Source organism: Erythrolamprus reginae, chromosome 5 (assembly GCF_031021105.1).
Source record: "Erythrolamprus reginae isolate rEryReg1 chromosome 5, rEryReg1.hap1, whole genome shotgun sequence".
Classification (NCBI taxonomy): Eukaryota; Metazoa; Chordata; class Lepidosauria; order Squamata; family Dipsadidae; genus Erythrolamprus; species Erythrolamprus reginae.
In genome coordinates, this window is record NC_091954.1 from 113977583 (window position 1) to 113994926 (window position 17344).

General features: G+C 43.7%; 1 protein-coding gene across 4 annotated transcripts in view; it reads right to left on the reverse strand.

Moving 5' to 3' along the window:
• The window catches only part of DVL3 (dishevelled segment polarity protein 3), a 72675-nt gene that overhangs the window by 17727 nt on the left and 37604 nt on the right, over nucleotides 1–17344 (reverse strand). For 2 of the 4 annotated variants that reach the window (XM_070753764.1, XM_070753765.1), the window contains exons 5-12: nucleotides 16901–17036; nucleotides 14842–14935; nucleotides 13827–13896; nucleotides 10539–10678; nucleotides 8634–8710; nucleotides 5344–5411; nucleotides 2178–2228; nucleotides 1908–2057 (exon numbers count right to left, since the gene is read on the reverse strand). In XM_070753764.1, coding sequence (XP_070609865.1) covers nucleotides 1908–2057; nucleotides 2178–2228; nucleotides 5344–5411; nucleotides 8634–8710; nucleotides 10539–10678; nucleotides 13827–13896; nucleotides 14842–14935; nucleotides 16901–17036 — 786 coding nt within the window. The remainder of the gene's footprint in view (nucleotides 1–1907; nucleotides 2058–2177; nucleotides 2229–5343; nucleotides 5412–8633; nucleotides 8711–10538; nucleotides 10679–13826; nucleotides 13897–14841; nucleotides 14936–16900; nucleotides 17037–17344) is intronic. The other 2 variants (XM_070753766.1, XM_070753767.1) reach the window with 1 other exon arrangement.

A 17344-nucleotide genomic window follows, 5' to 3' on the forward strand; every position in this document is an offset into this window, starting at 1 on the left:
CTTCAGGAGGCCCCTGTCCGAAGCGACAGGCGGCCTGTGACCTATTCGCGCCGGGAGGGGCGGACCCCCCCGAGGCGTCAGTCACCCCCTCGGCTACCGGGCGCTGCCACTGAAGCAGACAGCCCGGGGGCTCTCTCTGTCTCCCACAGGCCCTTTTCAATGTGGGGAGAATCACAGAGGAGCAGCAGCTGGCAGAGCAAACCCTCTGGAGGTTTAAACCCTGACTGCCCGAGGAAATCCAATCCCCCTGCTGCATCTGAAAAACAAAAGCAAAAGAGAGAAAAATATATTAGTAAATTTTATTAATAAAACTTATTGTAAACAAAAAAAAAGAACGGAGAACAAACTCAAAGTCCCTTTTACTGCGACTGAGTTTTTAGACTGAGGGGCTAAGGGGGCGGTGACTCCCTAATATTTAAATTAAACTCAGTCCCGACCAATCAGATTGAGAATTACCCATCCTGGACTCTCCTTGCAAGTGCATTGGAGAAGTTTGATTTACTTGGAGTTATATTGTGTTGTTTAAGTGTTCTCTTTATTTTTTTGAGCAGTGTATTTCCATTCCCCACCATCTGGTCAGAACTGAAGAAGCTTCTTGGATGAGAAGCAAAACATCTTCAAAGGGGGGGGGGAAACACAGAAAGTCCAGCTGCCTCTTGAAAAAAGCATCTTTGGGACTCCGAGTGTTTCATTTGGCCAAACTAATTATTCCATAGCCAGAGATGTGCAAAATATTTCCAGTCCCCAAAGTCTCCTTTTTCACTTAAAAAACTTGATTTCTAACCATCCTGGAAAATTTGTAGGGTCCATTTCACCAGCCTGGATGTCAGCTAAATTTGAGACAGTTCAAAGGGGCCTACCAAGTATGGACAAGATGGTGCCATCAAATTTATCTGGGGTTTTTTGCGCACACTGCACCATCTTCATTTTTCTGACCACACTTGTAACCCCAGAACAGCATCATTTTATGAGCCGTGGTGGCGTAGTGGCTAGAATGTAGTTGTACAAGCTGATTCTGCCAATTGCCAGCAATTCGATTCTGACCAAGGTTGGCTCAGTCTTCCATCCTTCCAAGGTCAGTAAAATGAGAACCCAGATTATGGGAGACAATTTGCTAACGCTATAAACTGCTTAGAGAGAGTTATAAAGGACTGAGAAGTGGTATATAAGTCTAAGTGGTATTGCTATTTATGCTCAAAATGAGCTTGCTTTAAAATTGGATCCTGTCTGAAAAACTCACAACTCAAAGCCATGGTTTATTCAACCATGCCTGTTGTCTAAAATACAATTTGTAGCTACCTCTAGCTCAGAGGTCTTCAAACTTGGCAACTTTAAGCCCTGTGGACTTCAACTCCCAGAATTCTTTGCTGGCTGGAGAATTCTGGACGTTGAAGTCCACCAATCTTAAAGTTGCCAAGTTTGAGGACCCCTGCTTTAGATCAATGGTCACCAACTAGTGGCCAAAATTTTTTTGGTGGTCCGCAGAAGTCCAACAGAGGGGGAGGGATACGACATCCTCTATCTCCAATCGACAAGACAGTCCTTTCAACAGTTCTAAGAAGGGTCCACACTCATTTGCACTAGAGTGCCCAAGGAGTTTTTGTCGGGGCTTTTTTCAATGTTTATAAACAATATAAATTAATGTTGAAAGTCTTGCCTCTTGGGGGGAAAGATAGCACCTTTGGGGACATCGTTTCAAGAGAGTCTCAAAACCTCCCTGGCTCAGCAGTTCAGTCTCTAACCAGTAAACCAATCCTTCGTGAACTGAGGCTGTTTTAGAGAGGGGTCAGATCCTTCTTCCACCAAGGGGACCTTTCCCCCCGTGCAGGTATGGTTCCTATCGGATGAGGCGTGCGGTTGACCCGAAGCCAAGCATGGATGGGAGATGCGCGAGTACAAGAACTTACGTTCCGTTTCTGGGATGGAGCTGGTGATGGAAGAGCTGGTGGAAGTGATTGTGCTCATGGATGGGCTCATACCGTACGCAGGGAAGGTGCCGGTCATCGCTGCGGTGTGGGATACCCAAGCCGCCGGGTCGATGGGTCGGATAGGCTCGCCTGAAAGGGAAAACATGCCACCTGGTGAGAAGGCCGTCTCCTCGACGCTCGTTCCCCTATGCTGGACCCCAAAGGCCTCCGGACAGCCCCAGTCCTCCCCCAGGGTCAGCCGGGACTCACCCGGATCGGAGCACGGAGAGTCTGGCCCAGCCCAGATTCGCTGGGGAGCAACTGGGGGAGAAAAGAAGAGGGGTGGTCAGCAAGAGGGACACAGAGAGAAAGATGCACCTGGCGCCCGAGGATTAGCAGGTTCCGGGAAGGGAGGTTAGGAGAGGAGAGCAGAGGGGGGGCCCTATTGGTGCGGCCCGCTCCGGTAGTGGCCTCATGACGTAATTTTGGCACGATGGCTCCGGTGTTGTCTGTCAGTCTGTGCGTGCTGCCATCTCTTTCTTCCTAATTTTTTTGTGATTTTTCAACTCTAGTAAAATCAGTGATGTCTTGCTACCGGAACGGTAAAGTGCTACATCCTGGTAGCGATTTTGGGCAGCTGCACGTCTCTGATGCACGCACCCCCGTGTGAGATTTGGCTTCTGCGCATGTGTAGCAAGCGAAATCTTGTGTGAAGATGCTCATGCGAGCGAGATTTTGGATTTTTTTGCTTCTGCACATGCGCGGAAGCAAAAATATCGGCAAAAATCGCCGAAATCTCACTCGCGTGTGCGCCCTCACACAAGATTCAGCTTACTACGCATGCGCAAAAGCCAAATCTCACACCGAGGGGCGCGCCCACGATGCCCTCAGAGGGCTCACCGGTAGCGCCAAAGACGGCAGTCCTTTGCTGCCTCTGAGCATGCCTGGAAGGAAAATCGTGCAAGCGGATGTGCGTGCGAAAATGTCGTGATGCGCACCAGTAGCAAAAGATGAGAGGAACCCACTCCCTGGAGGGAAGGAAGCCATGCAGGGAAGGGATTTTTCTATGCTGGGTTGGAAAATGGCAATCAAATAGGAAGTCCAGGAAGAAGGCAAGGGAGAGCAGAAAAGAGGAAGAGAAGAAAGTGGGGGAACCTCGGTGGCTTTCTCACACACTGGAAGCCCATTTATTGCATTTAGCCCAAAACATTAGAGGAAAAAACCATTTCTTTAAGCTTCGATGGAGATTCCCAGTCATCCAGATCACGAATGTCCCAAAGGTGCTTTTTCCAAAAGGTGCCTGGACTTTCTTGATTTGTTTTTGTTCGTTTCTTGAAAATGTTTTGCTTCCGGTCCAATATTTCAGAAGCTGAAATATTTTCAAGAGGAAAAAATGAACAAAAAACCCAAGGAAGTCTAGTTGCCTTTTGGAAAAGCACCTCTGGGCTTTACTGGGAAAGTCTCAAAAATCTCTACACGTAAAAGATGAGCATCTTCTAGGAGAGAATTTTCTCTTTCCGAGGACTAGTCTTCACGAGTGAGTGACTCGGCAGAGGAGGGCTTGGCACACAGACCAGGCAGTCAATCTCCCTTATCTTCCATTGATTCAGATGATGACATTTTGGACCCACGCAAGCGCAGAATTATGCGTAGAACAGACCAAGTAAGAACATATTACAGGAGATAAGGGAGGCCACCTGTGTTTGGGTGGGGCTCCGGTAATTAGGGCTGCTGCTATAAATAGCAGTATGTGGGCTTGGCCGTTGTGGAAGAATATTTGACCGGAGTTCGTTAGGAATCCTGTGTTTTCTGGACTTTGTTGCTTTTTCACGCCTTGGAAAACAAAGCAGAGCAACGTGTGTGTGTGTGTGTGTGTCTCACTTCGTTGGAAGAAGGGCTGTGAAGTTTCTTCACAGCTGCTAGCTAAGTATTTAATGACTGCTTAAGGGACATTGTACAGACTACCCGGTTGTTTTGGGAAGAGTGCTCTTTGCAATACAAAAAGAGTGCTTTGCTTATTTTGAATTTTGGGATAAAGAACATTGTTTTGAATTTTCAAACGTGTGTGTGTCTGAAATTTGTACCCTTGAATTTTCGGGAGGCTCCTATCAGAAAGCCCGGCAGAACATCTACCTACCTACCTACCTACCTACCTATCTATCTAATATACTTATAAGCCGCCCGACTCCTTCCGGATTCAGGCCACGTACAACATATAAAAAACAGTATAAAAATAATCTAAAACCCATTAAAAATTATTCATATCCTAATTTGTACACAAACACCCCAGAGTTGCTGGGAATTGGGTAGCGGTGGGCTGCAACTGGTTTAACAACCGATTTGGTAATCACGTACTTCGTGCTCGCTTGCACACAGTGTTCAAAATACAGCAATTTTGAAGCTCAGCTGCTCCACTTCTAAGGCAGCCTTGGTAAGTAGAACAGTGGAGGTGTGGGATAAGTTGTGTCGTGCAAATCAGATGAGCCAGAAACAAGCTGATTGACAGAACTACCGGTTCATCCAAACTGGCAGCAGCCCACCACATCAATTTAATAACCTATTATTAGTAGTATTGTTATCTTACTCCTCCTCATCTCCACTGGTCATATAAATTGATTTCACGTCATCAAGATGATACGCCACTGAGATTTATTCTCTAAGCTTCCTAACGCCCTGGTCAGACCACATCTGGAGTACTGCATCCAGTCACCACACTTCAAAAGTGACATTGAAACTCTGGGGAAGGTGCAGAAAAGAGCAACCAAAATGATTAGGGGACTTGAAACCAAGACTTATGAAGGGAGATTGCGGGAACTGGGCATGGATAGCCTAGAGAAAAAGAGGGCCAGGGGGAACATGATATCAGTCTACAGGGGCTGCCATTGAGAGGAGGGGGTCACACTATTTTCCAGGGCACCAGAGGGCCGGACGAGGAACAACGGTTGGAAGCTGACCAAGGAGAGATTCAACCTAGAAGTAAGGAAGAACTTCCTGATGGTCAGAGCGATCAACCAGTGGAACAACCTGCCTGCGGAGGTTGTGAACTCCCCAACTCTGGACACTTTCAAGAGGAGATTGGACTGCCACTTGGCTGGGGTGCTTTAGGATTCCTGCTCAGCCAGGGGGTTGGACTTGACCTGCATGGTCCCTTTCAACTCTAACAAACAAACAATCAATCAATCAATCAATAAAAATAAATAAAAATAAATAAAAATAACTAACTAACTAACTAACTAACTAACTAACTAACTAACTAACTAACTAACTTGTTCCTTCTGATTTTCCAATAATACAAATACAATAATACAACCTGGGGCAGGAAAGGTGTGGGCGTTTTTTTTTAAAAAACCAAAACTTTCAGCTCCGTGCTATGTAAAATCAACCGTCCCGTGTACACGCCTGACCCAAATAAATTACGGGCAAGAAGCTCACTTACTCCTGGGTAACGAAAAGCAGCCTCTGGGACTGGGATCCCAGCACTTGGCAACCGTCAACGTGATGGGCCTGCAGCAAAACACAAAAAAAGTTGGCATCCTGCAAGTTGGTACACAACACAGGCACCCCCATCGCTGGCATTTCCCTCAGGAGAAAAAAAACCCCTCCATGATGGCACCGCCCCACCCACAGACTTTTTTTGTTAGATTTTTTTTTTTTGCTAAGAAATCTGAATTAAGATATCCGGAAGAAAAAGGGCGGGAAATTTGTGAGGAATTCCTACATCCTTCGGGTCTGTGACAGAAAGGACAACGGCATTTGCAGGGCCCATCAAACTCTAGAACGATTATTCTATTATTAATAATTATAACCCATTATTGTTTATTTTCATTATTTCTTGGAGTATTACCTCATGATTCTTCACTAACAATAAAAAACCATTTTGATATCTGTGGAGATTCTCAGTCATCCAGGTCATGGTTGTCCCAAAGGTGTTTTTTCAGGAGGCAAACAGACTTTCTTGGGCTTTTTTTTTTTCTTTTGAAGATGTTTCGCTTCTCATCCAAGAAGCTTCTTCAGCTCTGACAGGATAACTTCAGATCGTGCAGAATGCAGCTGCGAGAGCAATCATGGGCTTTCCCAAATATGCCCATGTTACACCAACACTCCGCAGTCTGCATTGGTTGCCGATCAGTTTCCGGTCACAATTCAAAGTGTTGGTTATGACCTATAAAGCCCTTCATGGCACCGGACCAGATTACCTCAGGGACCGCCTTCTGCTGCACGAATCCAAGCGACCAGTTAGGTCCCACAGAGTGGATCTTCTCCGGGTCCCGTCAACTAAGCAATGTCACCTGGCGGGACCCAGGGGAAGAGCCTTCTCTGTGGCGGCCCTGGCCCTCTGGAACCAACTCCCCCCAAAGATTAGAACTGCCCCCACCCTCCTTGCCTTTCGTAAACAACTTAAAACCCACCTCTGCCGCCAGGCATGGGGGAATTGAGATACTCTTTCCCCCTAGGCCTTTCCAATTCTATGCATGGTATGTATGTATGTATGTTTGGTTTTTATATTAATGGATTTTTAATCATTTCTAATACCAAATTACTATTGTACACTGTTTTATTGTCGCTGTTAGCCGCCCCGAGTCTCTGGAGAGGGGCGGCATACAAATCCAATAAATAAATAAATAAATAAATAATCCTTCCATTCCCCTCTATCCTGTCAGAGCTGAAGAAGCTCCTTGGATGAGAAGCGAAACATCTTCAAAGGAAAAGAACAAGAAAATCCAGATTGTCCCAAATGCGACAACCATTTTGGTGGATTAAAATAGGACAGAAATGAGAAGTCTTTTAAACGGATGGCTTCTTGGGGTCCCTTCCGCTATTTCCACATCTGCTTACTCTCCAGCAGACGCTAGATGAGGACCTGGGCAAGCTTTGAGAAATCTAAACCTAGTGCTAAGGAGAAATTTCCTGACAGTGAGAACAATTAACCAGTGGAACAGCTTGCCACCAGAAATAGTGTATGCTCCATTGTTGGAAGGTTTTCAAGAAAAGATTGGACAACCAGAACACAGGTAGTCCTCGCCTTACAACAGGTCATTTAATGACCGTTCAAAGTTACAACGGCACTGGGGAAAAAGTGACTTATGGCCGTTTTTCATGGTTCCGACTTTAGCGGCATTCCCATGATCACGTGATCAAAATTCAGATGCTCGGCAACTGGTTCATATTTATGACCGTTACTGTGCCCACAAGATTATGTGATCCCCCTTTTGTGACCAGTTGACCCACCAGAGTCAATGGGGAAGTCAGATTCACTTCACAGTCGAGTCACTAACTTATCAACTGCAGTAATTCACTTAACAACTGAGGTAAGGGGCAAAACTCACGTAACAAATGTGAGTTTCACTTAACAGCAGAATTTTTGTGATCATAAATCGAGGACTACCTCTAGTATAGAGTCTCCTGCTTGGGCAGGGAGGCTGGACTAGAAGACCTTCAAGGTCCCTTCCAACTCTGGTTTGTATTCTGGATTCTTATATATATATATACATATACAGTGGTACCTCATCTTACGAACGCCTCTTCTAACGAACTTTTCAAGATACGAACCCAGTGTTTAAGATTTTTTTGCCTCTTCTTCCGAACTATTTTCACCTTACAAACCCAAGCAGCTGCTGCTGGGATGAAGGGGTTTCTTTTTTTCCCTTTTTTTGAAGAAAGAAAAGGGAGGGGCGGCTTGGAGGAGGAAAGATTTTGCAGAGAACAAGGTGCTTGCAAAGGCACTGAAAGGGTGTCTTTTGAAGAAAGAAAAGGGAGGGGCGCCCCCCTTGCCTTTCTTCCTTCCCACTCACCCTTTAGCCTAGCCTTGCTTCTTCCACCCGCCCCCTTTAGCTGCTCCTCCCTGCCCTCTGTTCGCCTCCCTTGTAAAGTTTGGGATTTTCCTGAAGGATTTGCACGCATTATTTGCTTTTACATTGATTCGTATGGGAAACGTTGTTTCATCTTACGAACATTTTACCTTACGAACCTCCTCCTGGAACCAATTAAGTTCGTATGATGAGGTACCACTGTACTTATACATATACATATACATATATATATCTTTATTGACAATAAGTGAGAAAGGGGTACATAAAATAAGGGGACTGTACAAATATCAATACAAATGTATATGAATTTTGAATATATAGTTGTACATCGGATTACACACTTATGTAAGAAAAAAAGGAAAAGAAAAGAGAGGGGGGAAAAGAAATAAAAAGAAAGAAGCAACAAAAAAGGAGAAGAAAGGAACAAAGAGAAATAAACAAATATGTATCTATATGTTTATCAAATATCATGATTGTCAACTTATCTGTTGACTGTTTCGTGTTGTATTCTGCTTGCTGAAATACAGCATGGAAGTACAACAGCACTGAAAAAAATTACTTATGACGATTTTTTATCACATGACCGTTGCATTCCCATGAACAATCAAAATTCAGACATTGGGCAAGTGACTCACTTTTATGACGGTTGCAGTGTCCCAGGATCATGCAATCTCCTTTTGTGACCTTCTCACGAGCAAAGTCAATGGGAAAGCCAGATTCACTTAACAACCGTGCTACTAATTTAAGAACTGCAGTGATTCACTTAACAAATGGAACCACCACTTGGTAAAATTTTTCAGTTAGGCACAAATAAATTTTGGACTCCACTGTGGTCATAAGTGGAGGACTACCTGTACATCATTCAAGCCTGCACCAAAAGGAAACTGGGGCCAAGGAGGCCAAAGAAGTGACCTACCCCGGTTTGTGTACAATTTCCCTCAGCACTCGTACGGCATCGTCGTTGCTCATGTTCTCAAAGTTCGTATCGTTCACCTGCAAGGAGAAATCAAAGATGAAAGAGGATGAGGGAAGAAGACCTGGAGTTGTCAGAAAAAGACTCGATGCTGGATAGTCCAGTATCCCTAACTGAGGTAATGTCAAGGCGGACGCAAGCAGAACCACTTGTGTACAACCTTGAGTAAATATTCTACTGTTGATTGCCTGTATTACAAGAATCTGTGCACAGCTCCCGGTGACCAGTGGGCGGGCGCGCAGTGGAAGCAAGATTTGGCTATTCCTCCCAGTTTTCATTGCTGCTCCATCCGAAAAAATATTTTTTCAGCCCTAATTAGGTGCTAACGATCTTCCCAGCTGGCAGGATTTTTTCATTGCTACTCCCAGCTAGCGGTACCTGAACACACTTGTAAGTGGATCACAAGCTTCCTAACAGACAGGAAGCAGCAGGTGAAGCTAGGAAAAATCACATCAGATACATGTACAATTAGCACAGGTGCCCCCCAAGGCTGTGTACTCTCACCACTTCTCTTCTCTCAATACACTAATGACTGCATCTCAAACGATCCATCTGTTAAACTACTGAATGATGAATGATACAACAGTGATGATACAACAGTGATCGGACTCATTCGAGACAATGATGAATCCGCATACAGACGGGAAGTTGAACAACTATCCTTGTGGTGTGACCAGAACAATCTAGAACTGAACACACTCAAAACCGTAGAAATGGTGGTAGACTTTCAGAGAAACCCTTCCACCCTTCCACCTCTCACAATACTAGACAACACAGTATCAACAGTAAAGACCTTCAAATTTCTAGGTTCTATCATATCTCAAGACCTAAAATGGTCACCTAACATCAAAAACATCATCAAAAAAGCACAACAAAGAATGTTCTTTCTGCGCCAGCTCAGGAAGCTGCTGATCCAGTTCTACAGAGGAATCATTGAGTCTGTCATCTGCACCTCTATAACTGTCTGGTTTGGTTCTGCAACCCAACAGGACCGACACAGACTTCAGAGGAGAATCAGAACTGCAGAAAAAACAATTGCTGCCAACCTGCCTTCCATTGAGGACCTGTATACTGCACGAGTCAAAAAGAGGGCGGTGAAAATATTTACTGACCCCTCACATCCTGGACACAAATTGTTTTAACTCCTACCCTCAAAACGTCGCTACAGAGCACTGCACACCAAGACAACTAGACAAAAGAACAGTTTTTTTCCGAACGCCATCACTCTGCTAAACAAATAATTTCCTCAACATTGTCAGACTTTCTACTAAATCTGCACTTCTATTCTACTAGTTTTTCTCATCATTCCTATCACCCATTTCCTCCCATGTTCTGTATGACTGTAACTTGTTCCTTATATCCTAAGATTTTTATTAATATTGCTTCTTCATTGCTGATTTGACCCCTATGACAATCATTAAGTGTTGTACCACATGATTCTTGACAAATGTATATTTTATTTTATGTACGCTGAGAGCATCTGCACCAAGACAAATTCCCTGTGTGTCCAATCACACTTGGCCAATAAAAATTCTATTCTATTCTATTCAAAGAAGTTTTTTCCCAGCCCTAAGTCTTTGCAGGCTTGTTTTCATTGCTACTGGGGCAAAATGATGTGCTGAAGCTGACCAGACCAAGGACGCTAGCTATATGAATACCTGGCAGGTAGATTTTTTTCCCTATTTTCCTCCCCCGAAACTAAGGTGTGTCTTATAGTCTGGCGCATCTTATACTCTGAAAATACAGTAAGTCTAAGCAAAAGCAAAGCACCTGTTCTGCTCTTTTAACTCATGTAGGTTGTTTACTGATCTCCTGAACACGAGCTCAGGTGTTCCATAAATGAGCTACCTGCAGCAGCATATCTCCAGGTTCAATTCTTCCATCAGCTGCCACAGCGCCTCCTTTCATAATGGAACCAATGTAGATGCCTCCATCACCACGTTCGTTGCTTTGCCCAACAATTGAGATGCCCAGGAAGTTGTATTTTTCTGCAGAAAAAAACCCACTGTGTGATTAGAATGTCACCCAAGCCAACCGGGTAATTGGTCTATTAAATCATTTGTGATCTAGCTGTTTAAAAAAATGACCATCAGGTAGTCCTCAACTTACTACAGTGCCAAACCATCGTAGTGAGCTAGAGACTTTGGCCTGCCACAAATAGAAAAGCACTGTGAGAATTGGAAGGGTTGGTTGCATGAGAGGGAAAGATACTAGCCACAACAAATTCTTTCCAAAGATTCAAGATTATCTTTTGTTCAGCACCAGCTGGAAGTAGAAGGGGAAGCAAGTAGGATGCTTGGCTGCATAGCTAGAGGTATAACAAGCAGAAAGAGGGAGATTGTGATCCCGCTGTATAGAGCGCTGGTGAGACCACATTTGGAATACTGTGTTCAGTTCTGGAGACCTCACCTACAAAAAGATATTGACAAAATTGAACGGGTCCAAAGAAAGGCTACAAGAATGGTGGAAGGTCTTAAGCATAAAACGTATCAGGAAAGACTTAATGAACTCAATCTGTATAGTCTGGAGGACAGAAGGAAAAGGGGGGACATGATTGAAACATTTAAATATGTTAAAGGGTTAAATAAGGTCCAGGAGGGAAGTGTTTTTAATAAGAAAGTGAACACAAGAACAAAGGGGACATAATCTGAAGTTAGTTGGGGGAAAGATCAAAAGCAACATGAGAAAATATTATTTTACTGAAAGAGTAGTAGATCCTTGGAACAAACTTCCAGCAGACGTGGTTGGTAAATCCACAGTAACTGAATTTAAACATGCCTGGGATAAACATAGATCCATCCTAAGATAAAATACAGAAAATAGCATAAGGGCAGACTAGATGGACCATGAGGTCTTTTTCTGCCATCAGACTTCTATGTTTCTATGGACGTTGGGAGAACCGGAGTGGTTCACGTGATGAACTTGTGGGTGTGGGGATGAGGGATGAACCTTAACTTGGGTGGAGAACTGTAGGCAAAGTTAGTATTGGGATGACTACAGTTCATAACCAACATGGCTCTGTTAATAAATTGGAACTTGGAAGAAAGCTGAGGTTCGGACTCGGATTTATTTATTTATTTCTCAGATGTTATTTGGAATGCTGATATTCAGTTCATTTAGTGAACATAACAGTACTGAAAAAAGTGACCTTTTTTCTAACTGTTAACAATCGTTGCTGCATCCCCATTCGTCACGTGATCGAAATTCAGCTGCTTGGCAATGGATTCATAGAAACATAGAAGACTGACGGCAGAAAAAGACCTCATGGTCCATCTAGTCTGCCCTTATACTATTTCCTGTATTTTATCTTACAATGGATATATGTTTATCCCAGGCATGTTTAACATGCCTGGGATAAACATATATCCCTTGTAAGATAAAATACAGGAAACAGTTACTGTGGGTTTACCAACCACGTCTGCTGGAAGTTTGTTCCAAGGATCTACTACTCTTTCAGTGAAATAATGTTTTCTCACGTTGCTTTCATATTTATAACGGTCAACTGAGGTCACATGATTTATTTATTTTATTTATTTATTTATTACATTTGTATGCCGCCTCTCTCCGCAGACTCGGGGCGGCTAACAACAGTAAAAAGACAACGTAAACAAATCTAATATTTAAAAAATCTAAAAACCCCAATTTAAGAGATCAGTCATACATACAGTCATACAGTCATACCATACATAATTTTTATAAGCCTAGGGGAAGGGAATATTTCAATTCCCCCATGCCTGACAACAGAGGTGGGTTTTTAAGGGCTTATGAAAGGCAAGGAGGGTGGGGGCAATTCTGATATCTGGGGGGAGTTGGTTCCATAGAGTCGGGGGCGCCAGAGAGAAGGTTCTTCCCCTGGGTCCCGCCAGCTGACATTGTTTAATAGACGGGACCCGGAGAAGGCCAACTCTGTGGGACCTAACTGGTCGCTGGGATTTGTGCGGCAGAAGGCAATCCCGGAGATATTATCCCTGGTTGTGATCTTCTGACAAGCAATGGGGAAGCCAGATTCACTTAACGAGTGCAGTGATTCATTAACATGGCGAGAAAGGTCATAAAATGGAGCAAAAACATATTGCTTAGCAATAAGCTTAAGATTTATTAGATTTGTATGCCACCCGTCTCCGAAGACTCAGGGTAGCTCACAACAACAATAAAAAACATTGGGCTTGGTTGTGGTCATAAGTTGAGGGCTAGCTATATTGGTTGAGGATAATTTTTTTTAAAAAGCCACCCCGTGTTAAATTGTCACTTAATAATGTTAAACAAGTTAGCATTATTAAATAGGTTAACTTCAGATCGTTCAGAATGCAGCTGCGAGAGCAATCATGGGCTTCCCTAAATATGCCCATGTTACACCAATACTCCGCAGTCTGCATTGGTTGCCGATCAGTTTTCAGACACAATTCAAAGTGTTGGTTATGACCTATAAAGCCCTTCATGGCATCGGACCAGAATACATCCGGGTCAGCCTTCTGCCGCTCGAATCCCAGCGACCGGTTAGGTCCCACAGAGTCGGTCTTCTTCGGGTCCCGTCAACTAAACAATGTCGTCTGGCGGGACCCAGGAGAAAAGCCTTCTCTGTGGTGGCCCTGACCCTCTGGAACCAACTCCCCCCAGAGATCAGAATTGCCCCCACCCTCCTTGGCTTTCGTAAGCTACTCAAAACCCACCTCTGTCGTCAGCCCTGGGGGAACTGAACTACCCTTTTCCCCCTAGGCCTATACAATTTATGCATGGTATGTTTGTGTGTATGTAGGGTTTTTTAATTATTTTAAACATTAGATTTGTTACATGCTGTTTATTACTGTTGTTAGCTGCCCTGAGTCTACGGAGAGGGGCGGCATACAAATCTAATAAATAAATAACACCAAGAGCCTCTATTTCTACTGATGACCGGCTGCCAGCAGTTTGGCACATCGAATCTCAGTGGGCTCAAGGTTGACTCAGCCTTCCATCCCTCCAAGGTCGGTAAAATGAGGACCCAGATTGTTGGGGGCAATACATTTACTCTCTGTAAACTGCTTATGGGCTGTAAAGCATTATGAAGTCGTATATGCTATTGCTATAAATGCTAACTTCCTTCTGCCTGCTAAATTCTAGCCTTGGGCCCATCTCCAAGCAGCCATCTGGACTCACCCATGTTGAGGGTAACAGTGATGATATTCAGCGACATGGTGGAATCGGTGATGCTGCTAAAAGACGAAGACTGCAAAGAAAGGAGAGGATGAGATAAGTACATGTGTGATTCACTAATCGAGTTGTAGGCAAAGTTGGCTCTTCTACGACATGTGGACTTCAACTCCCAGAATTCCTGAGCTAGCATGATTAGCTCAGGAATTCTGGGAGTTGAAGTCTACCCCTCGACTAATCAAAACAGACAGATGGAGTTTTGGGTCCCACCACTAGGGAAAGGATGGGGATAAAATCAGTGGTGACATCCTCCACGGGTTGCCACTGGTTTGCTGTCGGTGAAAGGAAGGAAGGAAGGAAGGAAGGAAGGAAGGAAGGAAGGAAGGAAGGAAGGAAGGAAGGAAGGAAGAAAGAAAGAAAGAAAGAAAGAAAGAAAGAAAGAAAGAAAGAAAGAAAGAAAGATGGCTCTACGTGACGTAGGTTCATCATCTTGGTTCTAGAGTCTCAACATCTTTTTTACATCGTGGCAGCAAGAGCCGGGGTGGCACAGCAGGTAGAGTGCTGTACTGCAGGCCACTGAAGCTGACTATAGATCTGTAGGTCAGCAGTTCAAATCTCACCGCCAGCTCAAGGTTGACTCAGCCTTCCATCCTTCCAAGGTGGGTAAAATGAGGACCCGGATTGTGGGGGGCAATAGGTTGGCTCTGTAAAAAGTGCTATTGCTAACATGTTGTAAGCCGCCCTGAGTCTAAGGAGAAGAGAGGTATAAAAATTGAATAAATAAATTAAATAAATTAAATAAATAAATTAAATAAATAAATAAATAAATTTAAATAAATAAATAAATAAACTAAATAAATTAAATAAATAAACTAAATAAATAAATAAATAAAAGCGGATGCAATATTCCAAGTGTGGCCTTATGAAGTGGTATTAACACTCCACGTGATCTTGATTCTACTCGTCTGTCGGTGACACTGTCCGAACTCCAACCCCCCCCCCACCGGTCAGGCCTTCTCACCCTTTCAATTCGGGCTACTTTCTGTTTCCGCCGACGGCGTTTGTGCCTCCTCATAAGGCGCGAGGCGCTGCTTTGTTCTGTAGAGCTGCTAAACCTGCAAGACAAACAGCAGAGGAAAAATCAGAAACCTGCTGACCAGGAAGCCGTACGAGACAGTACGAAGAAGGGCAACACGTTTGGGTTCATGGGTGAGAACTTAGAGTCATTCAGTGTAACCCATCCAGTGTAGGTAAAATGAAATTTCAAATAACTCAAATCTTCTCAACTTACAACCACAATTGAGCACAAAAATTTATGGTATGAGAATTTATGTAAGGGAGAAAGTTACTGTATTTTTCAGAGTATAAGATGCACATTTTTCCTCCAAAAAGAAGGTGCAAATGTCTTATACACCAAATGCATCCCCTTTTAGTGGTCCCAAAGCCTCGCCCCATGTCCTATTTTTGTACAGAGGGTCTGAGAATCCTGCGGGGAGCTCCAGGGTGCTGGAAAAATTGGTCCCGTTTTTCCCCGTTGTTTTATAAAAATGGGGTGGGGAAAGGTTTTGGGGAGCCTGAAGAGAGCTCCTCGGGATTGGGAGAAAGCAAAAATGCCTCCGTTTTTGTGAAAAAAACGGGCAAAAAACAGCTCAATGTTTGCAAACATCAAAACTTTCTAATACATCTTATTCTTTGACTCTGTATGTCGAGCTAACTCACTTTTTTCAATGGCATTATAATTTTGAATTATCCCTAAACGAACCGTTATCGTACAAACTACAGAAGCAAAACCCCATCCTAAATATGAGCCAGTTGCCAAGCATCCCAATTTTGATCACACGTCCACAGGGATGCTGCAACGGTCATAAATATGAAAAATGTTTGTAAGACATTATTTGCAGTGCCATTGTAACTTTGAACTGTCACTAAACAAATGTTCATAAATCATAAATTTTACCAATACTTTATCTGTACTTTAGCATGTGAAATATGCATGTATGTATGTATGTATGTATTTATTTATTTATTTGTATGTGTGCATGTATTTTTGCTGATAATGAAAAGGAAGAGAGACTAGTATAGATCTATTTTGAGCTCTTTTTCTCTCTTCAGCTAGCCATACACTTACTAGGATTTGAAGGTTCAAATCTTCAATCTTTACAGGTTCAAATCCCAGTAAGGGTATGGCTAGCTGAAGAGAGCAAAAGAGCTCGAAATAGATCCATACTAGTCTCTCATCTCTTTTCATTATCAGCAAAATATACTTTGTCAGCTATAAAAATGTATCTGCGGTATACCAGGGTGATTCAACAGAAAAAAAACATATATGCCACCAAACTCCCTAGGGACTCAGGGCTGCTCACAACAAAAATGAACCAGTATAAAAACATTTTAATTTAAAATAACTGTTGGTTATGACCTATAAAGCCCTTCATGGCATCGGACCAGAATATCTCCGAGACCGCCTTCTGCCGCACGAATCCCAGCGACCAGTTAGGTCCCACAGAGTTGGCCTTCTCCGGGTCCCGTCGACTAAACAATGCCATTTGGCGGGACCCAGGGGAAGAGCCTTCTCTGTGGCGGCCCCAGCCCTCTGGAACCAGCTTCCCCCCAGAGATCAGAATTGCCCCCACCCTCCTCGCCTTTCATAAGCTCCTTAAAACCCACCTCTGTCATCAGGCATGGGGGAATTGAGATATTCCTTCCCCCTAGGCCTATACAATTTATGCATGGTATGCTTGTGTTGTATGTTCTTTTAAAAAATGGGTTTTTTTAGATTTTAAATATTAGATTTGTTCTCTGTATATTGTTTTATTATTGTTGTGAGCCGCCCCGAGTCTACGGAGAGGGGCGGCATACAAATCAAATCAAATCAAATCAAATCAAATCAAAATCAACAAACAAACAAACAAACTGCCTGACCATCTGGAACGTATTTGATAAATCAGCTGAGTGCAGGGCTCAATCCCACCCCATGTTAGAGAAGATCCTCCATCATCAAGTCACTTAGCCCCCCAAAGAAAAAAATAATCTACCGCATAATTTACAAGAGCCATTTCACCTTCTCACTCTCTCCTTACCTACTGGTGGAATCATCCTCATCGGAATCGAAGAAGCTGGTGGTCTCCAGTTCACTGCTCATCAGGGTGGAGGAGCTTTCATAGCCCCCCAGTTCCCGCCGCCGGTCCCCCTTGGTCATCCCGTTCACCCTGGGGGCTGGAGGAAACAGAGAGGGAATCTTTTTCTTTGTGGGGAAAATATACTGCGTACAAATTAAATCGGCTTGTTCCACTTATTCACTCTTTCTATTCTACCTTCTCTCTTTGGGAGGCCAAGGCATCACATGTCGGAATGGGATAACTTGCCATGGCCAATTTATCCTGGCCGACTTCACTCTGGCTGTCTCATTGCATCTGACTCACCACAGCCCACTTGCCACAGGACAATTCCCTGACCCTGTGTGGCAACCTTGTAAGCCCAGGAAAAGACCCAGACCCAAATCGGACTGAAAATATATTTTCTAT